Source organism: Cantharellus anzutake (assembly GCF_015039405.1).
Source record: "Cantharellus anzutake strain C23 chromosome Unknown EI90scaffold_63, whole genome shotgun sequence".
Lineage (NCBI taxonomy): Eukaryota > Fungi > Basidiomycota > Agaricomycetes > Cantharellales > Hydnaceae > Cantharellus > Cantharellus anzutake.
This window is the reverse complement of record NW_024067013.1, coordinates 48,110-73,442: the sequence shown is the minus strand read 5'-3', so window position 1 is coordinate 73,442 and position 25,333 is coordinate 48,110. Positions and strand designations below refer to the sequence as shown.

At 48.7% G+C, this 25,333-nt stretch overlaps 10 protein-coding genes and 1 non-coding gene across 11 annotated transcripts; 2 read left to right on the top strand and 9 right to left on the bottom strand.

Moving 5' to 3' along the window:
• Window positions 1-937: 937 nt before the first annotated feature.
• EI90DRAFT_3000848 (uncharacterized protein) lies at window positions 938-4,366 on the bottom strand. The gene is made up of 2 exons (XM_039056320.1): window positions 4,279-4,366; window positions 938-4,227 (listed from the first exon to the last, which is right to left on the bottom strand). The coding sequence occupies exons 1-2, from the start codon at window positions 4,285-4,287 to the stop codon at window positions 1,093-1,095; spliced, it is 3,144 nt and encodes a 1,047-aa protein (XP_038911329.1). The 5' UTR covers window positions 4,288-4,366; the 3' UTR covers window positions 938-1,092.
• A 303-nt stretch (window positions 4,367-4,669) lies between these two features.
• On the bottom strand, window positions 4,670-5,790 carry EI90DRAFT_3019731 (uncharacterized protein; the record flags this gene model as incomplete). The annotated part of the gene is made up of 5 exons (XM_039057401.1): window positions 4,670-4,829; window positions 4,953-5,116; window positions 5,353-5,368; window positions 5,507-5,535; window positions 5,563-5,790. 5 exons carry the CDS (start codon window positions 5,788-5,790, stop codon window positions 4,670-4,672), a joined length of 597 nt encoding a protein of 198 aa, XP_038911328.1.
• A 158-nt stretch (window positions 5,791-5,948) lies between these two features.
• On the bottom strand, window positions 5,949-7,575 carry EI90DRAFT_3076112 (epoxide hydrolase-like protein). The gene is made up of 8 exons (XM_039061626.1): window positions 7,410-7,575; window positions 7,202-7,350; window positions 6,887-7,147; window positions 6,824-6,832; window positions 6,586-6,769; window positions 6,399-6,519; window positions 6,209-6,346; window positions 5,949-6,139 (listed from the first exon to the last, which is right to left on the bottom strand). The coding sequence occupies exons 1-8, from the start codon at window positions 7,538-7,540 to the stop codon at window positions 6,044-6,046; spliced, it is 1,089 nt and encodes a 362-aa protein (XP_038911327.1). The 5' UTR covers window positions 7,541-7,575; the 3' UTR covers window positions 5,949-6,043.
• Window positions 7,576-8,754: 1,179 nt separating this feature from the next.
• EI90DRAFT_2363169 (uncharacterized protein) lies at window positions 8,755-10,269 on the top strand. Its single transcript, XM_039052924.1, has 6 exons — window positions 8,755-9,020; window positions 9,078-9,180; window positions 9,238-9,364; window positions 9,430-9,923; window positions 9,989-10,094; window positions 10,156-10,269. Exons 1-6 carry the CDS (start codon window positions 8,945-8,947, stop codon window positions 10,207-10,209), a joined length of 960 nt encoding a protein of 319 aa, XP_038911326.1. The 5' UTR covers window positions 8,755-8,944; the 3' UTR covers window positions 10,210-10,269.
• A 402-nt stretch (window positions 10,270-10,671) lies between these two features.
• EI90DRAFT_3130102 (Alpha/Beta hydrolase protein) lies at window positions 10,672-12,261 on the bottom strand (the record flags this gene model as incomplete). Its single annotated transcript, XM_039064274.1, has 8 exons — window positions 10,672-10,779; window positions 10,828-10,956; window positions 11,023-11,143; window positions 11,220-11,403; window positions 11,458-11,466; window positions 11,538-11,809; window positions 11,865-11,996; window positions 12,062-12,261. 8 exons carry the CDS (start codon window positions 12,259-12,261, stop codon window positions 10,672-10,674), a joined length of 1,155 nt encoding a protein of 384 aa, XP_038911325.1.
• Window positions 12,262-12,460: 199 nt separating this feature from the next.
• Window positions 12,461-14,367, bottom strand: EI90DRAFT_2363039 (uncharacterized protein). Its single transcript, XM_039052923.1, has 8 exons — window positions 13,988-14,367; window positions 13,778-13,926; window positions 13,462-13,722; window positions 13,391-13,399; window positions 13,150-13,333; window positions 12,963-13,083; window positions 12,768-12,902; window positions 12,461-12,696 (listed from the first exon to the last, which is right to left on the bottom strand). Exons 1-8 carry the CDS (start codon window positions 14,185-14,187, stop codon window positions 12,586-12,588), a joined length of 1,170 nt encoding a protein of 389 aa, XP_038911324.1. The 5' UTR covers window positions 14,188-14,367; the 3' UTR covers window positions 12,461-12,585.
• A 593-nt stretch (window positions 14,368-14,960) lies between these two features.
• Window positions 14,961-15,034, top strand: EI90DRAFT_t211. Its single transcript has one exon. It is a non-coding gene; the product is annotated as a tRNA-Ala (tRNA).
• A 66-nt stretch (window positions 15,035-15,100) lies between these two features.
• Window positions 15,101-16,887, bottom strand: EI90DRAFT_3244945 (epoxide hydrolase-like protein; the record flags this gene model as incomplete). The annotated part of the gene is made up of 8 exons (XM_039066553.1): window positions 15,101-15,320; window positions 15,385-15,525; window positions 15,578-15,704; window positions 15,770-15,953; window positions 16,008-16,016; window positions 16,075-16,335; window positions 16,396-16,544; window positions 16,613-16,887. The coding sequence occupies 8 exons, from the start codon at window positions 16,885-16,887 to the stop codon at window positions 15,210-15,212; spliced, it is 1,257 nt and encodes a 418-aa protein (XP_038911323.1). The 3' UTR covers window positions 15,101-15,209.
• A 1,273-nt stretch (window positions 16,888-18,160) lies between these two features.
• EI90DRAFT_3019726 (peptidase S8/S53 domain-containing protein) lies at window positions 18,161-19,519 on the bottom strand (the record flags this gene model as incomplete). Its single annotated transcript, XM_039057400.1, has 4 exons — window positions 18,161-18,826; window positions 18,891-19,174; window positions 19,232-19,338; window positions 19,395-19,519. 4 exons carry the CDS (start codon window positions 19,517-19,519, stop codon window positions 18,161-18,163), a joined length of 1,182 nt encoding a protein of 393 aa, XP_038911322.1.
• Window positions 19,520-20,152: 633 nt separating this feature from the next.
• Window positions 20,153-21,963, bottom strand: EI90DRAFT_3076095 (Alpha/Beta hydrolase protein). Its single transcript, XM_039061625.1, has 8 exons — window positions 21,710-21,963; window positions 21,494-21,642; window positions 21,168-21,428; window positions 21,088-21,096; window positions 20,847-21,030; window positions 20,666-20,786; window positions 20,461-20,601; window positions 20,153-20,383 (listed from the first exon to the last, which is right to left on the bottom strand). The coding sequence occupies exons 1-8, from the start codon at window positions 21,907-21,909 to the stop codon at window positions 20,276-20,278; spliced, it is 1,173 nt and encodes a 390-aa protein (XP_038911321.1). The 5' UTR covers window positions 21,910-21,963; the 3' UTR covers window positions 20,153-20,275.
• Window positions 21,964-22,569: 606 nt separating this feature from the next.
• EI90DRAFT_3019724 (Alpha/Beta hydrolase protein) lies at window positions 22,570-24,176 on the bottom strand (the record flags this gene model as incomplete). The annotated part of the gene is made up of 7 exons (XM_039057399.1): window positions 22,570-22,677; window positions 22,754-22,894; window positions 22,953-23,073; window positions 23,144-23,327; window positions 23,461-23,721; window positions 23,772-23,920; window positions 23,977-24,176. The coding sequence occupies 7 exons, from the start codon at window positions 24,174-24,176 to the stop codon at window positions 22,570-22,572; spliced, it is 1,164 nt and encodes a 387-aa protein (XP_038911320.1).
• Window positions 24,177-25,333: the final 1,157 nt, after the last annotated feature.

The window sequence follows — 25,333 nt, the reverse complement described above, 5'->3', positions numbered from 1 at the left end:
GTCGGAGAAAGAAAGAACGTTGGGATGTTTTGCAAATCAACTGATTCCGTGGCAGTCCCAAAAAGGACCTCTGAGTTTCTTTGTCGCGCAATTCCAATGGGGTTTTGCTATCCGTGCAAACACAATCATCACGCCCCTAGTTCTCGTCATTAAGCGTGGCTAGACGCGAACAGGTCTGAAGTGTATGGGTGATAGGCCAGGGACGATCTTCACAAAGCGTACCGGCCATATGGCCATCTTCACGGAGCCGTAAATATTGATCAACACACTGGTTTTCCAAGACAGGAGTTTGGCTTTTTTCTTCTCAGTCGATTCTCACTTTGCGTTCGTACCTTCCGCAGATGCCAGAAAACTCGTCCGCCAATGCGCTTGCAACGTGTTGCTTAACTCTCGGAAAAACTCCATAAATGAAGGGGTTTGGGCTTCCTCCAAGGGTCAAATGCGTGGATTTGAGCTGGGATGGCATTTCACCTGTAATCATCCGCTTTTTCCCATTTATATCTAGCATCACTGGCCACATGGTTCTAGTGGAGCGTGGACAAGTTCTTGTCAGGAGAATCGGATTGATTATCATTTTCTCTCACCAGGAAGACGACTTGATTCGCGCACAGACAGTCTCTTTGACGTGTCATCCGCATCTCCTGTCAGAACATTTATCGTACATTTCAACCAACCCCATTTGGGTTTACTTTTGATTCGTAATGGTTCGAAAAGGAAGTGTGGAATGTTCCCCATTATCGTGCGCTTATCGTGAACAAGAGCTCCCCTCCTGAGCTGTAGTAGCGGGAAGAAGGTTGCATGTAACTTGTTATGTAAACCAATCTAAGAAAAGCAAGCGGGCACTGCCGCTCTTGCACCGGCCACATGGAAGGCAGTTGAGCTTGGTTGAGCTTGTCTTCTCGAAGGCGGGCATAATCACTCATTCAGACGCACATGTCTGGTTCTATTGTCCTTCATTAAGAATATGCTCAAGTCCCCCGGGCGACCGCCTAGCTCCTGATATATGCCCAATCAGTGCAATGATCACTAGCTGTCCCCCGTTCCATGGAGCTCTGGCGACCGAGGAATTGAACAAACGGTAGCGTACACCCTTTATGCATCTGTTGTAAATATTTCTCGCACTTTATCGACGCCTCTCTTTCCGCCAACGAGCAAAGCCAGTGCAACACCAATATCAACCACGACAGTCACTACGCCAGCCAACATAAAGCGCGGGGCAAATACCTTCCATACCATCAAATGCCGCCTTAGAATCGCAGCGCTAGTAGCAGTGCCAATGAGGACTGAAGTGAAATATATGATGACACCGACGGAAATACGGAGCGAGTCGGACAAGACGAGCACGCGGCCTTTTTGGGGCGGTGATATCGCCCATGTAGCAAGGAGCGGAGCGGCCAAAGGAGCTAACAAAAAGGGTCCAAATGTGTTAAGCGAGACGAGGGCTGGAGAGAAAGGATATGTAAGAGTAGGGAAACCAACGAAAGCCGTTTTCCATTGTATTGACGAGAAAGTAGCCTGATGGCCTGTACCGAAGAAGATAAGATGAGCGAGGAGGGAAAGGATTACTGGTTCCGCCAGGGTTGGGCTTCTCGCAGGATCCGAGGAGGACATAACAGGCGAAGAGCCACCATTGGTAGCATCTGATGCAAAGGATGAGTTTCCGTCTCCACTGACTCTTTCCACGGAGGTACGTAATGTCCGCGCATCCCGCTCGGCATCAACCAATTCCACAAAACACATGATACTCGCTAGACCCAAGGAAAGGACCACTTGGCCAGTTAATTGCGTCACAAGCCACAACAAACCGAAAAGGGGCAAAATGAACATCAAGTACATTGACCCATACATGTTCGCCCATCCCAATATAACGATTTGCTTTCCCTCCCTCCCGCTAGACATAGCGTCTGTCCCGTTCGCATCTTCTTCGCGCAACTCGACGTTGAGCGGGGCGGACCACCAATAGGCATATCCCCCAAACAATGTCCCACCAAGCACAGTTCTAGCGATGACGGTGCGAACAGAAAGGCTCAACTGTAACCACCCGAAGGATAATGCATCCGCAAAGAAACTTTCGGACCACTCCATAAGCCAATAAATGGTCGCACCAAGAAGACAATACTTCCATAAAGTCCCAACAATGAAGGGTGCCGCGCCTTTATCGGATTTAGATGGCGCTAGGAATCTTTGAAGGATTAAATAAGGGAGGTAATACGCAATTGGAAGTGAGAGGAGCACCACAAGAGTTGGAGACAAAGGGCGTGTCGACGACGAATAAAAGGTGACATGGCAATACGGATGTTGCTCCTCGCGACAGACAGTACTGAAGGATGACAAGCGAAAGAGAGCAGTCAATACTGCTGACAAGAAGAGGATGCGCCGACGAAGGGTAATTAACGGTACTGAGAACGCAGCGACGACTGAAGGGAGGACTAATGATGCCAGTAGGAAGAGCGTCATTTTATCTTCCCATAAAATAAAAGAATTAGATGTGAATGAGATAGAATGAAGTAAGGTCACAATAACTGGAAAGATGGTTTTTGACTTGGAAGCTGTCCACAGGTGTCTTCGAGCGTTCGGGAGGATTGATGGCAGGTTGACAACGAGCATTGCGAATTGGGAAGTGACGGTAGAGGAAGCAAGAATGATGTCCATTGCCGAAAGCTTATACCATGATAACGCATATCGTGCGCGAAGGCTCGTTGCTAACACTCCAACCAGTGCTCCGATGACAGCACTTCCCCATCCCAATATAATGACCCCCTGACCCACCTCTTCCCACGAATCCCTACAATTCGCAAGCGAATAATATAAAACTGCCAAGACAGGTAGACAGCCAACCAAGATAACGAGCCCAGTCATCATCAATACACTGTTGAACTGAGCCCACAACGAACGGCAGTGGGTCAGAGCCTGACGGGTGAAAGAAAAGAATGCTAGGGTAGCATCTCTACCGCTCAACGATTCCGCCTCAGAATAAGCGGTTTCCAACGCAGCAATCGTATCCTGAAGTTCTCCACCTGAAGGACTCGTCGCGTAAGCGCGCAAGTACGAAAGCACTTGCTTGGCGTTGAGTCGCATGACATCGTCGAGGATGTACGTAGGAGTTGAGAAGTAGGAAGAGGTGGTAGATCGCATGAAGAACTCGGGGATGATCGAACCAAGATTGTTGAACGGGATTGGTAAACCCAACAAGAATGCAATGGACGGAAGAATGTCAATCTGCTGAATGGACCGATGAGGAGCTGAAGACCTCGGGAAGGTGCGGGTGCTGCGCATTAGAGATGGTACGTTTGCTGATCCATCGGAAAGAGGAACGCTTTTGCTGTATACCCACATCGCCGCGGAGGTTTCCAAATCTCCATCGCCGCCGTGGTCGCCTTTTGCGTCCATACCATGGTCACCAAGGACAACCAGGAGCGTGTCGTCATCCATTTCATTGACAACCCGTCGCAATACGTCATCCATTTGTTCAAGTTTTGACCTCATAGCCGGATGATCTGGTCCTAACCTGTGCCCAACATGGTCAACTCCCAAGAAGTGGCCAATCATGAGACCCCAGTTTTCTCCAGCGGCAAGCAGCGGAAATAGGTGGCGAATCACTCCTTCGTCAACAGAATGCAAGTCCTCCACATTGAAAGAATCATAAGGGAAAGTCATGTTTTGGGCGAAGGAATTCGCGAAAGTATGCATCCAAGTGTCATCGCCAGCGAACGCCACGTTCCTGTTGGCAGCACGCATCTGGAAAATGAGATTGTCTTCTTCAATGGCTGAAGCCGAAAAACTTGACCCAATATCTACAAAAGTTGGTAATGATCCAGTCATGAGAGCTTTGATCCTCTGAGGCGTCGCCGTTGGTGGATCCGCAAATGCATTGAATATGAACGAGTGTGTTGGATAAGCTTCAGTCAGCTCCCGTGGTAAAGTAAGGACATTGTGGGAATATCGCGATGTCGGCAAAGGTGGGTTCGGGGAGATGAAGTCGAATCGCAAAGCGTCGATGATGAGAAAAAGGGCCCTTTTGTGAGTAGCCCCCAGGGAACACTCCTTTGTCGGTTCACAGGAGGATTTCGTTTCAAGGGCTAACCGAGTTAAGAGGAACCCTCTCGTGAAGAGAGAAAGGCCAGAGAGCTGGAGGAAAAATACCCAAGCGAGGACGAGAACTACCAAGGCATGCCGCTTCGGCAACGACGAAGTAACTCTTCCCCACCGTTTTAGAGGCTCGATGGCCTGTTTTCCACGTTAGACCACAGTGGGCAAAACTGAACCGAAAAATGTTACCTCTGCCATGGAATGGTGCAGCCTCAAATTTGTCGAACATAGTGCGTTTCCCACGATCGGACCCAAAAATCGTTCAATTTTTTTTTCAACCGACAGCTTTATGGCAACGCTGTTCCCTTGGCCGGATTTCCCCTTCAGATAGAATGCTGGGAACGGGAGGCTGGAAGCACCAACATTACTTCTTTTCTGCTCCTCTTCGCGTCACTGATTTGCTTGCTTTCTTACGGCAGAGCTCCGCCTAGTTGACGGAAACCCGACTGCTGGGGTGGGCGGCGCCTTGCGCTTCCTTCTGGCCACAATCCACAGACCTTTATTGCTAACGTCGCTGGCCTGGCACACAGGTCCTCACCACATCGCTTCTTTTCTAGTACAGCGTTATTATCGATGCCTGCTAGTCTGGGGTGTTTTGGAGGGATGTGCGCGCCGGGCGCCAACCCGGGTCGCACTCGGTGCTGTCTTCAGGGTTCTCTTTGGCACGTCCCGGCTCAGGGAAGCTATTATTCTTCCATGGAAGCAAACACGCATTCTCCTTACTCCAGCTAGTCCCGAGTCTTGAATAGAAAAGCGCCTAACTAGCTTTTGGAAAAGGATAACCGTTTTCAGGGAGCCCAGGAATCTCGCCCCTCAAAAGTGATTCGTTTTTTGTCGCCGTGATGGAAATACGGCCTCCGCACCCTAGGGCATTTTCTGGCTGAGAGGCGCAAATCGGGAACTCCCGTAACGTGATAAGTGTCCTCACCATCACGGTGCCAATTCCAAGGGATCCACACTCAGGGTCCGCCGGACAGCTTCCGAGCTTCATCACATGCACTGTTCCTCTTCCGTGGAATGTGCTGGGCTATCATGCCTATTTAGAACAGGGCTTCACATCTAAGATCGTCAAGAGGTTGTCCTAGCCTCAGCCGCCTTGATCGCTATCTATGATTAAGCGCCTTGAACCCCCGTCAGTTGTGTCGCGCGTATTATTGGGCCAGGTTTTTGACGAGACGCGTCTTCAAAGAATGCCTGGGTTCGTTTTCTGGGGGCCCGGATCTAGGGTAGTGCTCTAAATCTCCTAACGCAACCTAGGATTACCTGGTTATCCTCGCAACTATTCCAGCAGTATAGTATCAGCATCTTGATAGGATTCCAGTAAATGGACGTTAGAAATGAGTCACCATTCCACCCAATGTGGACCTTCCGACTCGGGAGTGGATCAATGCACTCTTCATGAGCGCGCCTGACGTACCACGTCGGGGTCATGACGATTTCACCCGCCTAATAGGATTTGTGGTCCCCATTCACCTCTGAATGAGCGTCTTCCTGTCGCCTGGTGCCTAGTGGAGCGTTCTGGTGGCGAACAGCCGAGGCCAAATCTAACTTTCGAGTACGCCTCCCGAGGCGAACACTGGCAGTGGACGTTGAGGTCAAGAGGGTCACTGTCACTGGGATGTGATCCATGATAGGCATTCGGATGGTCCCCGGACAGCGCAACTCAGTCCCGAAGTGTCGGTCTTCTTGATGCGGAGACATTCTGTGATCTAAGGATCCCTTTCTGGGTGGGGCCTGTGCCTCTTTCCGGCTCTACTCCACGGGTTCAACTTGATGTTCACCCTCCTCGGGCGCGAGGTTTTCTAATGTAACACTGATACGCAAAGCTTCAGTCGTGTCGCACATCTCACCCCTCGAACCATCGCTCAACTGCATCATTGTTACTTTTATTTACAACTGGTATGCGTACATTCAGGTTATTGGCCAAGATGCTATGCCCTTGACAAGGGGATATTCATCCGGCCTTTTCAAACTTGTGTAACGTGGAGACGAATTCAACAATATCTTCCGCAAGCTCTTGAGGACATTCAAGAGCTGCGAAGTGTCCTCCCTCGAGGCGAATGAAGCGTTCAGTTGATCAGTCGAATGGCTGAAAAAAGCGCCAAGGCGTCAGACTCACCTTTTGATGTTCTCGTACAAACACAAGGTTCGTGTTGTAACCGAGCCAGCTTGGAGGATAAGATCCGATCTCCTTAGGGAAGATGGAGTATCCGAGGGGCTTCTTGATGCTGATATATGCTGAAGGATCGTCGCCTGACTGTCTGGGGTTAGATAGGGTCGTCCAATTGTGACAAATATTTCGAACTGACACCCCTATATGGGTAGAGACTAGTCGAAGCACTATTCGTTACCCAGTAAACCGTCACCATCGCAAGAATGGTATCCAACGTTGGAGTCGAATCGCTCCATTCTATGAGCTTTTCGCCAATCCTAGAACACCATAGTCCCAATCAGCCGGTCGAGTAAGACGCAGAGTGGCCCAATGGGAATAATTACCAAGCCAACAAAGCGATAGGATTGCTACTTAACACATGACCAATGGTGCTAGGCCGAGTGGCGTGCTCCATTGCATATGCCAAACCTGTCATCCTGAATTTTTGTGAGACTTTGAATCTCTCTTCGTCCGCAGGCGTAAGAGGTAATCCTTCTGCGGGTGCCTCCCTAGCGAAAAACATGTTGACTGCGCAATGGGATCAGTATCATATCCCAATTGGAGCGAACGATCCCAGCTTACGGTGAACAGCTATGTAGTTGCAATATCAAATGAGTGAATATAAAATATGCATGGTAGAATTACCTCTGCAGTCCGGGACTTTTGATCCGATGACGCGTGCGACATGGGAGCCAATATCTCCCCCTTGAACAACGTAGTCTCGGAGGCCGAGCCCGGTCATTAATTTGTCTACGATTCTCGCTATTCCCGTATTGTTGAAATTGACGTGCGGGGGCGGGCAGGACGTCCAACCATAGCCGGGGAGAGAAGGCGCAATGATGTGAAATGACGGGGATTGCGACTGCTGAAGGATGGAAATGATGTCAAGGAATTCAAAAACAGATCCTAGAAACTGCTTTGATACGGAAATATCAAAGAACGAAATTGCACTGTACGTACCTGGCCACCCGTGCAACAAAACCAGGGGAACAGCATTGGCATTGTCAGACAAGACACCAATGAAATGAACATTATAAATAGATCCATCATCGTCCGTAATGTTGACTTTCCAGTTCGGAAAAGAATTGATGCGCTTCTCATGGGCCCGCCTGCGTATGGGATTCTTGAGATTTGTGTCGTCCTGGAGGACTGATGAGGATCATCTCACCAATCAAAGTCTGATAGCCAAGTTTCCCTAGCATTCTTAATCCATTCATCGGATATACCAAGTCCGGCTTCTGGATGAGTGCCTTCGTACGTGGTTGGAGCAAGGCGTCCCAGCTTAATGAGTGTCTTCATGTCATTCAACGTTTGCTCAGGCGTTTCGATCGTGAATGGTTGAGGCTCAAGAGGTCCTTTGAAAGACATTTTGCTGAATGATTGCAAAATGATGACTCGAATCCCAAGATAGCTGTCGGCTATTAGGGTTCAGGTTACTTTGATAACTAGATATGCAAGATGATTCATTTGTTCACGGAAATCATTCCCACGGCCTGGCCCTTGCCTTCGCGTGAACTTGGCCAGCAAAGCTCCAGACGAGCTGTCGGGACACTGCTTGATGGGATGACCATCTGGCCATCTCTGGCCATCGTCATCACGGCGGGGGCCCGCCGCTAGTCCGGTATGCACATAAACATTCCAAGGCTCCGAGGTCCTCTTGACCTCAGCAACTTGCACGGATGCCAGATGGCACTCAAAGACCTGGCCTCGGACCGCTCGGATATCAGCCGTGTGCTGATTTATGTTACGCTAGTAGTACTGCAGCAACGATGAGATGATGAGCTCCTTCTTAGCACTTGCGCGCAGCACTGCTTCCTGGGGCAAAGTGGCTAAGCTGAACGAACGGCTTTCGCGTTTGCAATTTGTGACGACCTGCTTTGACAATTGGACTTTTCAATTTTGTGTCTCTTTTCAGTGATTGGTGACAGTGAATCAGTCGGTTATTTCGTGCATGGTTAATATGGACGGACCTCGGAACTAAAACGATTATCAACACCATTTATGTAAGTGTCATCTTTGAAAACATTGAGGGTTCCGACGTGTCACGTCACCTTGATGCCAAGATATTCTGTGATGTGAGCATCCCTTCTGTGGTTTGTGTCTCTGTTCGGCGCTGCCGCACAGGCCTGAACCATGCAGACCTCCCTCTGGCCTTGGCTCTTCCACGGCCACAAACGGAGCTCTCCAATCGTGTCCCCCATGACTGTTCCACCCAATGTGTCACTTCGATTGCACGGTCACCCCCTGGAATTATCTGCTCGTTTCTGAGGCGTGGTTGGGGTATCTCGAGCCCTCTTAGCCTCCACTTTCTGCAGTCTAGCATCAAACTTCTCTTTCTCAGCTTGTAGAACCCATCGTCACCGCTGACTGACGTTTTGGCTACCTGACTTGCTCAGCTTTGCTTTTCAACCCCTTACTAATGGCTTATCTTGCGCTCACCACAACTTGAGAACTGAATGACTCAGATGATGGATTACGTCATTCGTAACGTTCGGGTCATTTGACTCACTTAGATAAGAAACTGTACAACATAATATGAGCGGCATTCACGAGCCCAGCACCGTAGCAATATTGAACCCCACGTTCTTACTAAGAAAGCGTTCAAAACGTATAAAGGAGCCCAAGGTTTTGGATCCTCAACTTCATCAACTTCATCCAGTCCCTTAAACCTCACTTGTAATACCTGAAGTATCAACCACCAGCATGGCACCTTACAATGCCAAAACAACTGCCGAAGACGCCGTCAACGAGCTCAAAGACCGACTCATAGGGAAAAACGGTCGGTAGCCTCACATATACTCTAAACCGGATAATTCGAGCTGGTTGTTGGTTATAGTCGTTGTAACTGGCGTATCGCCCGGAGGACTTGGCACTGAAGTCGTTCGTGCAATTGCTCCTTATGCCAAGTTGATCTATGTGACTGGTCGTAACAAGGATCGGTATGCTTCCCTCCATAGTGGAATTCCGTTCTCGAGATACGAATTAATTTTACATAGTATCCACGAGAGCGTTACTTCCATCAAGAAAGATGTGCCGTCAGCGAACATCATCCCGATAGTAGCTGATTTGACATCTGTGGAGTCCATTCGCAGTGGCGCTTTAGAAATCACGGAACCTATTCATGTAAGTGCTCAGAGAATCTCGTCGGTCCGTAAGGCAGTGCGACCTAAAACCAGGTTCTTTTGTAGATACTGATAAACAACGCTGCAACGGCACTGTTCGAGACCCTCCACCGCTCCAAAGAAGGGTTCGAGGCTCAGTTCGGAGGAGATCACCTCGGCCATTTTCTACTTACCAACCTCCTCTTGCCACGTCTACGCGAGGCCGCGACACCAGAATATCCGGCCCGTGTTGTCGTGGTCTCCAGTTTTGTCTACAGCTTCACACAAGCTCCTGGCGGCTTCCGATGGGACGATCCTGCATTCATCAAACGACCGGAAGAATACACAAAGGCTGAAGGTTATATGCTAAGCAAAACAGCAAACATCCTTCATGCTCGTGGGATTGCGAGGAAGTTTGCAACGGACAACATTGTCGCGTACTCTTTGTCCCCTGGCATAGTGGAGACGAACATGAATTTGTCTATGCCTTTGGATGAACGAGTGGCCTTGGGGTTTTTGAATGAGGATGGTACCAAAAGGGAACATCCACACTGGAGGACCATGGCTGAGGGAGCTGGAACGTAAGTCATCTTTGTCCTTTGTCCTCGTGAGCGGATTGTGATGTCATTTGTTTGGAATGGTTCAGTGAAGTCGTAGCCGCCTTAGACCCCTCACTCCTGCCACATAGTGGGGCCTTCCTACTAGATAACCAGCCCGCTGCTAGCAAGGACGTCGCTCCGGTGATAACAGATGTACGTTCGTTTTTTTGGTTGTCCCTGTTGAAATTTCGTCTGCTGATCTCCGTGTCTATAGGAGAATGCCGAAAGGTTGTGGCGACTTAGCGAGGAGCTCCTTGCTCCATTCTAGGGCTTCTACTATGTCAATTTTGTAGGGTGGTCATTGCCATAAGCGACTGATGAGGCGACCACCTGTGTAACCTGTAACTTCATCCAGCGTGGAATAATGTAAATCAAGCGGTTTCATTCACTACTTCGAATCAGGCGGGGAAGACATGAGGCCACCAACCAGGGGCGCTGCTTTTCGTGAGTCGAAGCACCGAAGTTCGGACTTGAGTGGGTTGCAACACAAGTTGTGTGAGGAAGGGCTTACGCCCGCGATGACTGTGAAAGGGAGACAAGTTTTTTTTTGCGAACCAAGCATACATTGAAATGTGACCGACTATCTTGGCTTCTGATTTTGAAGTCCCCACAATCTCGCCCCTCGCACTGTCGTTCGACAGTTCCTGCGACTTGATTTACAACTGATGTACATACAAGAAATGCTACATCTACGATTTCCTGAACTATTTATTGTTGGTCTTGTCACCATTCATAAGTTCGCGCTCGAAGACTCTTCAAATTTGTGTAGCGTGGACACGAATTCGATAATATCTTTCGCAAGCTCGTGAGGGCACTCAAGGGCCGCAAAGTGTCCGCCCTGCATTCAGTCAGTTGAATGGTTTTTCGTCAAGTGCGAGAAAATCACCTTTTGATGTTCCCGCACAAACACAAGGTTCGTATTGTAACCAACCCAGCTTGGAGGGGGGGACAAAACCTCCTTGGGAAAGATGGAATATCCGAGGGGCTTTTTAACGCTGATATATGGTGAGTCGTCCTTTGGGTTATTATTTTATGGGAAGCGTCAGGACATCCAATCGCGCAACAGATATTTCAAACTGACGGTCCTGTACGGGTAGAGACTAGTCGAAGCACTATTCGTTACCCAGTAAACCGTCGTCAATGCAAGAATAGTATCCAACGATGGAGTTGAATCGGTCCCAGCTATGACCTTTTCGCCAATCCTAAAGAGCGCCATTACTCCCCGAATCAGAAGGCCAAGCAGTGGGACGCCGGGTAACCCCGAATGAGAACACTTACCAAGCTAACAAAGCGATAGGATTGCTGCTCAATACATGACCAATGGTGCTAGGCCGAGTGGCGTGCTCGAATGCATACGCAGAACCTGTTGCCAAGAATTTCCGTGTGTTTTTGAGCCTCTCTTCATCTGTAGGCGTAAGAGGTAGTCCCCTTGCGGGTGCTTCTTTTGCATAGAACGCGTTGACTGCGCAGCGGGATCAATATGCTATCTCAATTCGAGAGAACAGTCTCAACCCACCATGAACAGCTAGTGATGCATTAAGTGACAGCGAATGAGTAAACACTCAAAATATGTGTATGATCGTATGACACAATTACCTCTACAATGTAGGGCTTTTGATGCGATAGCACGTGCAACATGAGAGCTAATATCTCCGCCTTGAACAACATAGTTTCGGAAGCCGAGCCCAGTCACCAATTTGTCTACGATCCTTGCGATCCCTGTCATGTTGAAATTGACGTGTAAGGGTGGGCCTGACGTCCAGCCAAAACCGGGGAGAGAAGGCACAATAATATGGAATGACGGGGATTTCGATTGCTGAAGGAGAGGAATGATGTCAAGGAATTCGATGATCGATCCTAAATATGCTCTTTAGTATGCAGCAAGATAACATGGCATTGCACGCGCCTGGCCACCCGTGCAACAAAATCAGGGGAACAGCATTGGCATCGTTAGACAAGACACCAATAAAATGAACATTATAAATGGATCCATCATCGTCCGTAACGTCGACTTTCCAGTTGGGAAAAGAATTTATGCGCTTCTCATGGGCTCGCCTGCGTAAAGGGATACTTTGAGATCGATGCCATCCTGGTTAGAGGAATCATGAGGATCATCTCACCAGTCAAAGTCAGATAGCCAAGCTTCCTTCGCATTCTTGATCCATTCATCGGATATACCAAGTCCGGCTTCTGGATGAGTGCCTTCGTACGTGGTTGGAGCAAGGCGTCCTAGCCTAATGAGTGTCTTCATGTCATCCAACACATGCTCAGGGGTTTCGATCGTGAATGGTTGAGGTTGAAGAGGTCCTTTGAAAGTCATTTCGATTGCCCGAGTTGCTGTCAGCCGTAAAGATCAGGTTGGATTTTAACAGTACTGCTGGAGTATGCCGGATGATGCAGCTTGGTAAAGCACTTGATTAGTCAGACAAACTTCCCCATAGCATAGAGGTGCCATGGTTCTTGATCGAGAACTGACCGAGTTTCTGCTCGGTTGAAACAAGAGGATGACGCGGAGTTGGCCGAATCTATTCCATTGTGTACAGAACCGCACTGCGACTTGATTTTGACAACTAGTATACATAACATTCATTTTCCAACCATTCGTTATTGGTTCGTGTAGAGATGCCCGGGTCGTGCCCTGCAATCAGGCCGAGCCTGACTCGGGGGAAGTTTCAAATTTGTGCAGTGTGGACACAAACTCAATAATATCCCCCGCGAGCTCGCGAGGGCATTCAAGGGCCGCAAAGTGTCCTCCCTCAAAGTGTTCAGTCGAGTTCAGTCAGTTTGAATGGCTGAAAGAGGATTTTTGTTGATGCTAAGATTCACCTTTTTATGTTCCCGCACAAACACAAGATTCGATTTGTAACCAACCCAGCTTGGAGGGTAGGGCAGAACCTCCTTAGGGAGGATGGAGTATCCGAAAGGCTTTTTAATGCTGAGAGATGGGTCCTGCCTTGTCGCCTGTTTGGGGAGTGTCAGCTAAAATTATCATCGGAGTTGCGTCAGATGTTTCGAACTGACATCTCTGTATGGGTAGAGACTAGTCGAAGCGCTATTCGTTACCCAGTATACCGTCACCATCGCAAGAATGGTATCCAACGACGGAGTCGAATCGGTCCATGCTATGAGTTTTTCGCCGATCCTAGAGTACCAAATTCCCCGATCAGCTGGCCAAGTAGATGCTGGGTGCCCTGGCGAGAGCACTTACCAAGCCAACAAAGCGATGGGATTGCTGCTCAAAACATGGCCAATGGTGCTAGGCCGAGTCGCATGCTCGTCTGCATACGCAAAGCCTGTTGTGTGGAACTTTAGTATGTTTTTAAGTCTCACTTCGTCTGCAGGTGTAAGAGGTAGTCCTTCTGCAGGAGCCCCCTTCGCGAAAAACATGTTGACTGATGCACAACGGGATCAGTATCCCATCCTCGTTGGAGTGAACGAACTCAACCCACCGTGAGCAGCTAGTGACGCATTAGGGGACATTAAGCCAGCGAACATGAAACATATGAATGACGGAAATTACCTCTGCAATTTGGGGCCCCTGCTCCGAGGATGCGTGCAACCTGAGAGCCAATGTCTCCGCCTTGAACAACATAGTCTCGGAAGCCGAGCCCAGTCACCAATTTGTCTATGATTCGGGCTATTCCCGCAATATTGAAGTTGACGTGTAGGGGCGGGCCGGACGTCCAGCCAAAACCAGGGAGGGAAGGCACAATAATATGGAATGGCGAGGAGGTCGATTCCTGAAGGATAGGAATAATGTCAAGGAATTCGAGGACCGATCCTGAATATCCCTTTTAATACATAGCGATATGCGGACGAAATGGCACTTTACTTGCCTGGCCACCCGTGCAACAAAATGAGGGGAACAGCATTGGCATCGTCGGACAAAACCCCAATGAAATGAACATTATAAATAGACCCATCATCGTCCGTAACATCGGCCCTCCAGTTAGGAAACGAATTAATGCGCTTTTCATGTGCCCGCCTGCGTAGGCGATGCTTTGAGATTCATGCCATCGTGGGAAAAGCGGCGAGGACCATCTCACCAATCAAAGTCAGACAACCAAAATTCCCTAGCATTCTTAATCCACTCGTCGGATATACCAAATTCGCCTTCTGGATGGGTACCCTCGTGCGTGGCTGGAGCCAGACGCCCAAGCCTAATGAGTGTCTTCATGTCATCCAACACCTGCTGAGGCGTTTCGATCGTGAATGGTCGAGGCTGTAAAGGTCCTTTGAAAGCCATTTCTTTGAGTGATTGTTTAGGATCCAAGACGGTTGGGGATCAAGGGGGGGTTATATAACTTGGACGAGTGGCACTAGGAATGGTAAAGTGGATCCTCTTTCAATGAGATTTCTTGAGAGACCGAGCGATTGTTGGGCCGGGTGCATGACAAGATACACAACCTGACGGATAGGAGATAGGGTGGGAGGGAGCAAACAGAAAAGATCAAGGTAGTAGTACCGGATATCAAATAATATCTACCGAGTGTATTGCCTGCAGAGCAGAGGTCTGAAATTAATCAAATTCTGATGCTGAAAGTGATGAAATATTCTATATTAGTTGCTTCTTCATTATGCAGTTATCCCACCCTATCAAGGGGTGGTTTTTTATGCTTCAGATAGGGCCTAAACAGCCTATTTCAATGGTGAAGCGGCTTGCTACCAACATGGCCGGACTGTGGGAAAATCCGAGACGTCCTGATAACTATAAACATGCCTATCGATGTTAGGGTATTGGACAAAGATAAATGGAAATCAGCCAATAATCGAATATTAGGGTTAAGGAGGGGAATAGCGAGTGTGACAGGAATTTCGAGCATCTATCAGTACACAGCGTACCAAAAAAACAAGGAAACTTCAACACACAGCTAGAACCCGAGTACCAGACGATACCAACCACATTACCCTCACATCATGTATAGAAAGTCCCCCCCTCATGTTACGCTACGGTGTGCCTCGTGATGTCGTGGCCCGCGGGATATTCAGATCTGTTGAAATAACCACCTCAGCCTATCTGGGCGTATGGTGTAATGGCTGTGCACGCTGAGTTCGCGATCCAGAAGACTGGAGTTCGATTCCCAGTATGTCCAACTTTTAGGTTTCCCTAAAAGACCACGTGCAAATTCCAACAAGATCATCAACACTAGTTTCCCCATCACTACAACTTTGATTTATAACTAGTATACATATTTCAAAAAAACGTTACATTCATCCTCCAACCATTCGTTATTGGTCGTGTCGAGATGCCCGCGCTGCGCGCTGCAATCAGGCTGAGCCTGACTCGGGGGAAGTTTCAAATTTGTGCAGTGTGGACACAAACTCAACAATATCCCCCGCAAACTCACGAGGGCATTCAAGGGCCGCAAAGTGTCCTCCCTCAAAGTGTTCAGTCAATTAGTTGAATAGCTGAAAGAGGATTTTGTTGAGTCCTAAGATTCACCTTTTTATGTTCCCGCACAAACACAAGATTCGATTTGTAACCCACCCAGCTTGAAGGGTAGGGTAGAATCTCCTTGGGGAGGATGGAGTATCCGAAAGGCTTTTTAATGGTGAGATATGGGTGAGGGTCGTCCCTTGCCGTCTATTTTGGGGAGTGTCAGTTTAAAATTATCATCCAGATGGTTCGAACTGACAGCTCTGTATGGATAGAGACTAGTCGAAGCGCTATTCGTTACCCAGTATACCGTCACCATCGCAAGAATGGTGTCCAACGATGGAGTCGACTCGGGATCGGTCCATGCTAGGAATTTTTCGCCGATCCTAGAGTACCAAATTTTCCGATCAGCTGGTTGAGTAGATGCTAGTGCCCCGACGAGAGCACTTACCAAGCCAACAAAGCGATAGGATTGCTGCTCAAAACATGGCCAATGGTGCTAGGCCGAGTAGCATGCTCGTATGCATACGCAAAGCCTGTTGTCTTGAACTTTAGTATGTTTTTAAGTCTCTCTTGGTCTGCAGGCGTAAGGGGAAGTCCTTCTGCAGGAGCCTCCTTAGCGAAAAACATGTTGACTGCACAACGGGATCAGTATCCCATCTCCATTGGAGAGAACGAACTCGACTCACTGTGAGCAGCTAGTAACGCATTCGGGGATATCAATGAGTGAACATGAAACATGTGTGTGAGAATTACCTCTGCAATTTGGGGCCCCTGCTCCGAGGGCGCGTGCAACATGAGAGCCAATGTCTCCGCCTTGAACAACATAGTTTCTGAAGCCGAGCCCAGTCACCAATTTGTCTATGATTCGGGCTATTCCTGAAATATTGAAATTGACGTGTGGGGGTGGGCCGGACGACCAGCCATAACCAGGGAGGGAAGGCGCGATAATATGGAATGGCGGGGACGTCGATTTCTGAAGGATAGGAATGATCTCAAGGAATTCGAGGACCGACCCTGAATATGCCTTTTAGATACATACACAACAATATGCAGACGAAATGGCACTTTACTTACCCGGCCACCCGTGCAACAAAACGAGGGGAACAGCATTGGCATCGTTGGACAAGACCCCAATGAAATGAACATTATAAATAGTTCCATCGTCGTCCGTAACATCGGCCCTCCAGTTAGGAAGAGAATTAATGGACTTTTCATGTGCCCGCCTGCGTAGGTAATACTTTTGAGATTTATGCCATGGTGGAAGAGCCCTCATGCACGAGGACCATCTCACCAATCAAAGTTAGATAACCAAAATTCCCTAGCCTCCTTAATCCACTTGTCGGATATACCAAATCCGCCTTCTGGATGGGTACCCTCGTACGTGGCTGGAGCCAGACGCCCAAGCTTAATGAGCGTCTTCATGTCATCCAACACCTGCTGAGGCGTTTCGATCGTGAATGGTTGGGGCTGCAAAGGTCCTTTGAAAGCCATTTCTTTGAGTGATGGTTTAGGTCCCAAGACGTCTAAGGGGGGAGGGTTAAGTAACTTGGCACTGAATGTCGTCATCCTAAGGGGCTAAAGTGGAACCTCTTTCGATGGAGATTTCCCGAGCCACATGAAACTGACCTCGATTGTCGGGCCGGGTATAACGTGAGCCGGGTATAAACATGAAAGGGGCAACGAGAAAGATACACAAAATTGGCAAGATACACAACAAGACGGATAGGAGATAGGGTAGCGCGGAAAAGGGAGAGCAGACAGAAAACAGAGAGATCAACGAAGTAGTCCCGGATATCGAATAATACCGAGTGTATCATGCATAGAGGAGAGCACGAGAGAAGCCATGGGACCTACCACTGTTATCCGACATCCCCATCCTCATGATACCCACTTATAAACTCGCTGTAGGCTACATCAGGGAGCGCGCTGTCGCGTTGTCACATGACCGAGGGGTAACAAACAAGATCTAAACGAAAAGAGAAAAGACGGTGACAAGCTCATGAACGTGAAACCCAGCACCGAATTGCAAATGACCGGGAACCCACTTACCGAAGGTATCCGACCTAACGCTAAACGTCTGCGCGGAACACCAGACCTATGGAATGACTGGTAAATGCGGACAATCAGTATTCAAAGCAGCATGATGGCGAGAGAGCAGTTTTTGATTTACATTTGTTTTGAGTTAGTTTCATCGGTCAACCAGGCTCGCACCCTTCCCCCTCTGGCTATTCTCCTAGCATCGGCGGGTGGGACTGGGTACGAGTCCGTCGGTCCACGCGAGGGTGAACTGTTTCGTGGTATATAAATCCGACAGCCCAGCGCTGTCCGAATTTGACATCTAGTCACCTGCCTATCATTGGGCGTCCTTCCCCGCATCACCCGTTCTTCCATGCAAGACGCGAAAGAGCCTGTAGCACCCGATCAGAGGTGTAGTGTATGATGGCGGCAACGTGATACTTCAACGAGAGTCCTTGGCGTCATGGGAATGCAGGTTCAGACTGAAGTTGAAAGCCCGTGATACAACATCACTCAACTTGTTTCATGAGTATCCACGGAGCGAATACGTTTTCGTGCATCTGCCTAAATTTTCAAGCCAACCAGGTTTACCTCCAGCCGCTCAAAGAAAGCAGGTAATTCCCGCTTTCACAAATTGCAAAATTTCGAGACGATCATCGGATTTCAAGTTTATGTTGCCAAAACCTGAAGCAAGGAAGGAGAATGCATAACAAAGCAAGCGTGCTAATTATTGGACATAAGTAACTAGAAAAGACATGTCAAAGCAAACGTAAAGATAAAATAGACCAGGCAGCATGTACGTCCATTCAGATGGAATCGGAAATCACCAAAAATATGCCCTCAAATTCGTCGTTCCCGCTGGCTGACCCGTGACTACTGGCCTGGCATGCGTCTTCAAGGCATTACTTAGGCCAGCCGGAGACACTTGACCATATTCACTTAGAGCAAGGGCAAGCACACCCGCAACGTATGGAGTTGCCATGCTAGTGCCGCTCAACCTGGCTGTGGCAGTCGTGCTACCGATCCAAGCACTCAGAATGTTAACACCAGGGGCGAAAACGTCGATAATGGATCCGTAGTTGGAGAAGGACGCTATCCTGTTCGTACTGCCGTCGACAGCGCCAATGGTGTTAGCATCCATGACAGATGCAGGACTTGTGTTCCTTGCGTCCACCGCGCTGTTACCTGCAGCGATTGTGAAGTGCAATCCACCGGCGATGGCATTGTTGACGGCACTATTAAGCGCAGTGGACAAAGGTCCGCCAAGGGACATCGTAGCGATGGAAGGAGCACGAGTCGTTCGGAATTGGTTATAAGCGAAGTTGACGCCTGAGATGATGTCGGAGTAGGACCCACTACCCTGATCGGAGAGAACCTTGATCGCGACGATTCGTGCCGAAGTCGCCACACCATATGTAGTTCCGACGGCTGTCCCAGCGGTGTGTGTACCATGGCCGTTACCATCCCTGCTGGCATAACCGCCAAAGGTCTGCAAAATGACAAACAGAGATGAGTGAACATATATGATGGAACGAGTAAGGGAGCAAACGCACGGCACCCCAAGAAGCACGTCCACCGAAGCAGGAGTGTGCAGTGTATATTCCGGTATCTATCCCGTAAACAACGACACCAGCCCCACCCGCAGCGCGGCCCCCGAATTCAGCCAAACCGTTCGTCAATTCAGACGGAGCATCCTCGCGCTCTACCTCATTCTCCTCGTGGACATCATATTTAATGGAAGCTATGCCATCAGGCTCGACGTAGTCAACGTCGGGGGAAATGAGGATGTGATTAAGAGGTGGGCCAATTGCTTGTACAGAGTAAGCGTGCAGAACCCCTAAAATGACGATATAATGAGATTTTTTTTCAAGGGGAAAGATTCTCCGATACTAACTTTCATCATACTGGTGAGTGATTGATAGTTCTGACCCAGGGCTCCGAGTGGCTAGTTCAGTGAGTTCCTTGATATGAGCTTCCATGTTTGTGCCAGGTTTCAACACGCTAATCAACGAGTTAGCTAAGCTTTCAAATCGGAGAGACCTGTAGGGTTGACATACACTATGTACGAGTTGGGCTTGACTGGACCACTCGACGTCTTGATAGGAAGAGGAAGACGAGCAGCCAGGGCCGTCGTGGTGGTGGATATCACAGCGAAAATAGTTGCTGCTGCCGAAAACTTCATCGTTTATAGCCAATGGATGGAAATTGTGAAGGAAAAGTTGTTTAAGTGTAGGCGGGGATCAAGATGGAAAGACAACTTGTTGGCGAGCAAGAAGGAACCTCCCAAAGAGCCATATTTATAACCTATCAAACTCGACGGAAAAGCTTATTAGAGTCTCGGTGAGTTGGACGACGCGGATGGATTCACGCCACATGTGGCGGGTCGGAGCACGGATGTCTCGTGGTTAAGCATTATGCGTAAAATTGTTCCTCTTTGCGCATAATCGGCGATCTGTAAGGTATGCCATAATCCCGCCACAGCGGGAGTGGTAAGACGGGTGTAACCTCTGACCGAACTGAGGGAGTGACACTTGACAATTTTGGAACGTCATCTTGGCAGGCTCGGTGTGGGACAATTGAGACAAATGAATTCTGCCAACTTCCGCCACAATACAACCCCGTGGCTCCGTGGGAAACAATTGTGTGAGCCAAAGTCATGTAAACACTTGTAAACACTGCTCATGATTGTTACCGGGCGTATTGCGTCATGTTGTCGGCGTGAAGATCCCACCTGCAATGGCCGGCATCGTGTTGGAGAACAGCACTAGCGTGCAACCTTCTTTCGGAAATCTCCGAAAAGGCTTCGTCTCATCCCCAAATAGTTCTTGCATGACTGCAACTTGATTTATGACTGATGTACATATACAGGAGATGCTACATTCATTTTCCCCGGGCTATTTATTGTTGGTCTTGTCGAGATGCCGCGGAGGCTGGTATCCTACAACGCTGGGTAAGGGGACTTTTCAAATTTGGGCAGTGCGGACACGAATTCGATAATATCTTGTGCAAGCTCGTTAGGGCACTCAAGGGCCGCAAAGTGTCCTCCCTCCAAGCGAATAAAGCATTCAAGTTTAAGTTAGTTGGGTGTCTGAAAAGGATGTTTACATCATTTGCCGGATTCACCTTTTGATGTTCCCGCACAAACACAAGGTTTGAATTGTGACCTAGCCAGCCTGGAGGGTAGGATAGAATCTCCTTTGGGAAGATGGAGTATCCGAGGGGCTTCTTGATGCTGATATAAGGTGGGGGGTCGTCAGCTGCCAACTATTTTGGAGAAATGTCAGATAGGATTATCATTCAATTGCAGTAGATATAGATCGAAACTGACGGCCCTGTACGGGTAGAGACTAGTCGAAGCGCTATTCGTTACCCAGTAGACTGTCACCATCGCAAGGATGGTATCTAACGTTGGAGTCGAATCGGTCCATGCGATGACTTTTTCACCAATCCTAGGGTACCATACTCCCCGATCAGCAGCCCCCAGTGGGAACGCCGATGAGAACACTTACCAAGCCAACAAAGCGAGAGGATTGCTACTCAATACATGACCAATGGTGCTGGGCCGAGTACCCTGCTGAATTCCATACCCGTAACCTGCCGTCATAAATCCCCGTGTGCTTTTAAGTCTCTCCTCGTGTGCACGCGTGAGAGGTGGTTTCGTCGCGGGTTCTCCCCTAGAAACGAACATGTTGACTGAGAAACGGGATCAATAGTTTATCCCAATCGGCGAGAGATCGAATCCAAACTCACTATGAACCGCTAGTTTGACACGTTAAGCGACACCATATGAATGAGCGTGAAATATGTGTGTCATCGTATCAAATAATTACCTCTGCAATTTTGGGCTTTCGATCCAATGACGCGTGCAACATGAGAGCCAATATCTCCACCTTGAACAACGTAGTCCCGAAAGCCTAGCCCAGTCACGAATTTGTCTACAATTCTCGCCACTCCTGAAACGTTGAGGTTGACGTGGGGGGGTGGGCCGGACGTCCAGCCATAACCAGGAAGGGAGGGCGCAATAATGTGAAATGACGGAGACTTTGACTGCTGAAGGATAGCAATGACGTCAAGGAATTCAATGATCGATCCTAAAAAACTGCTTTTAATACACAGCCAGTAACACGCAGTTTATATCAAGTAGCACTGTACCTACCTGGCCACCCGTGCAACAAAACCAGGGGAACAGCATTGGCATCGTCGGATAAGACACCAATGAAATGAATGTCATAAATAGTTCCATCATCGTCCGTAACGTCGACCTTCCAGTTAGGAAAAGCATTTATGCGCTTCTCGTGAGCCCGCCTGCGCCCGTGCGTGAGTGATATGTCCATAATTTGGCATCCTGGAATGGGGGGGAGGGTCATCTCACCAATCAAAGCTAGTCAGCCAAATTTCCCTCGCGTTCTTTGTCCACTCATCGGATATACCAAGTCCAGCTTCCGGATGCGTGCCCTCGTACGTAGTTGGAGCCAGACGTCCAAGTCTAATGAGCGTCTTCATGTCATCCAACACTTGCTCAGGCGCTTCGATCGTGAATGGTTGAGGTTGAAGAGGTCCTTTGAAAGCCATTTCGTTGGATAATCTTCCGGGTTCCAAGATGGATGTCAGCTTTGGGGGGGGGGGTCAGTTGGGGTTATATAGCTTCGATAGCATTGCTTGGAGTGTCCTGGATGGTGCATTCTGTAGTTTTCACGGACCGGCCTTACATTTGGTATGTCCCGACTGAATCGAGAACCAAACCACGGTAACTGCCATGGAACCCGAACCCGAACCTCAAACTTCGGTTGAACGTGATTTTCACAAGCGGTCAGGAATGCGGAGTGCGTTCGCCCATTTTGTAGTGGGTCAGTCGTTCAGTTTGATTGTGGCTGGCTCCCACACTCACGTGGAGCCAAAGCCAGTTGGGCCTCAGTATAGCCACCAAGCCACCCATGCTGCAATAGCGGGATCGTCAGGATGACGTGTAGGCGCGAACAATATACAGTAGAATTCTGTGTGAACCAGCCGCTGAACGACATAGCGTGGGAAGGTGTACCGTGTTGCATCTCACCGACATTTGCCACAATTTACACAAAGCTCCAGTCGTGTCATGCGGCATCCCCCCCCGAACTATCGCTCGAGTAGATCTCGCATGAGACTGCGACTTGGTTTATGATTGATGTACAATGCGAGAGGTGCTACATATTCCATTTATATTTGTTGGTCTTGTCGAGATGCCGTGAGCCGCCTTCACAAGGCCGGGTAAGGGGACTTTTCAAGCCTGGGTAGTGCGGACACGAATTCAATGATATCTTGTGCAAGCTCGTTGGGGCACTCAAGGGCCGCAAAGTGTCCTCCCTCCAGTGAATAAAGCATTTCAGTCAGTTTTCAGTTAGTTGGACGTCTGAAAAGGATGTTTACGTGCCAGATTCACCTTTTGATGTTCCCGCACAAATACAAGGTTTGTATTGTAAGCTAGCCAACCTGCAGGGAAGGATAGAATCTCCTTAGGGAAGATCGAGTATCCGAGGGGCTTCTTGATGCTGATATAGGGTGGGGGATCATCAGCTGCCAACTGTTTAGGGGAGTGTCAGATAGGATTATCTTCCAATTCCAACGGATTTAAAACTCACAGCCCTGTATGGGTAGAGACTAGTCGAGGCGCTACTGGTTACCCAGTACAGCGTCACCATCGCAAGAATGGTATCCATCGTCGGGGTTGAATCGGTCCATGCTAAGACTTTTTCGCCAATCCTAGGGCACAATACTCCCCGATCAGCAGCCCCCAAGTGGGAACGCCGGATGCGGTGATGAGAACACTTACCAAGCCAACGAAGCGAGAGGATTGCTACTCAATACTTGACCGATGGTGCTGGGCCGAGTACCTTGCTCGATTCCATACCCGTAGCCTATCTTTAGGAATTCCTGGGTCTTTCTAAGCCTCTCTTCGTCTGCAGGTGAAAGAGGTGGTTTTGTTGCGGGTTCTCCCTTAGAGACGAACATGTTGACTGGGAAGCAGGATCAGTATCATATCCCAATTAACGAGAATGACTCTCAACTCACTGTGAACAGCCAGTCACACATGAAGCGATATCGCATGAGTGAAAAATGAAATATATATCTATCACATGGAAGGGTTACCTCTACAATTCTGAGCTCTCGATCCAATGATGCGCGCAACATGAGAGCCAATATCTCCACCTTGAACGACGTAGTCCCGAAAGCCTATTCCAGTCACCAATTTATCTACAATTCTCGCCATTCCTGAAACGTTGAGGTCGACGTGCGGGGGTGGGCCAGACGTCCAGCCATAACCGGGGAGGGAAGGCGCAATGATATGGAATGACGGGTATTTCGATTGCTGAAGGATAGGAATGATGTCAAGGAATTCGATGATCGATCCTAAAGACCTGCTTTAATACCCAGACACACACATAAGCAGTGTTACGTACCTGGCCACCCGTGCAACAAAACCAGGGGAACAGCATTTGGCTCGTGGGAGAAGGCCCCAATGAAATGGACGTGATAAATGGTTCCATCATCGTCCGTAACGTTGACCCTCCAGTTGGGAAAAGAATTGATACGATTCTCATGGGCCCTCCTGGGTAAGTGATATCTTCATGATTGTTCATGCTGGAGTGCGAAGGATCATCTTACCAATCGAAGTCAGATAACCAAGCTTCCTTGGCATTCTTAATCCAGTGGTCTGATATACCAAGTCCAGCTTCTGGATGCGTACCCTCGTACGTGGTTGGAGAAAGATGACCAAGCTTAATGAGCATCTTCATGTTATCCAACACTTGCTCAGGCGTTTTGATCATGAATGGTTGAGGTCGAAGAGGTCCTTTGAAAGCCATATCGTTGAATGATTTCCCGGGTCCCTTGAGGGTGACTGCCAGCTATAGGGATCAAGTTGGGGCTATATAGCTGATGGACACTGCCTGCCGCGGCAAGCGCCCACCCACTGCTCTGTCGTTTTGGGGGATGGTGTTTCGTTTCAGTTATCTGATTTGGCGGGGCCTGAGTCCCGGCGAATGCAAGAACCCATTTTTTGAGAAAAACGCAGACGTCATTCTTATCCACAGCACCACAAACTGTACAAACTAAGCGTCTGGGATGCAGCGCAGACACCAGCGGGTAACAGCTGTGCAGCAAATGAGTTTTGCCAGAGCGGCTGCAGTTGGAAAGCCAAGGAGGTTTCCACAGCGCGAATTCCCCGAATGGGTAAGCTAAAATTGAGTGGGAGATGCTCAGAAATGAAATCTCTAGGTTTGTCTCTATCTTTTCTAGCGCCCGAAACAATGAGCGTTTCCTTTGTTTGACATTGGCTGACATTCGGCCAATACAAATGTTGTGCAGCGGCTTGCCAAGCGATTCTTTTCCGGCCGTTTCCGTGAAACCGATTACAATTCATATGATTTGACACTTCAATTTCCATTTTCCCATAATTATCATCTTCGCCATCAACGCCAACAGACGACTTTATGGACTTCTAGGTATTGGGTGAATTATTGCTATTAATAAATTATGACGCTTGTATTCATACAGAGTTGTGCTGTCCATGAAGACAGCCCCAACTTGCGCCGAGACTTCTGAATCGAGGACACGACCCGGTGTTCAATAGGTACAACCAACAAGACAAAAGAAACAAACCGGCATGTATACATAACCGAGGTGACAGAAAGGAGGAAGGCAGAGGGGTAAAGACAGTGTACAACCGGCGAGAGATGTAAAAGAGAACCAACCAAAACACGGGAACACCCAATGATGCAAATAAACGGGATCCCACTCAATTGCGGAAGGCATCTGAAGGGCATAAAACTCCTTCACCTACTGCAAGACCGACTATTCACGACACGAATCCAATTAGAGGCCTATACTAAGTCTGAATGAAAAATCATTAGCAATGAGTAGGTTAAGAGGGTAGCGACCAAGGAGAATAAAAAGCATGTGAGCTGCGCGCGTCAGCCGGATACGTTCCTCCATTAAATCGTAAATTTGATGAAAAACCATG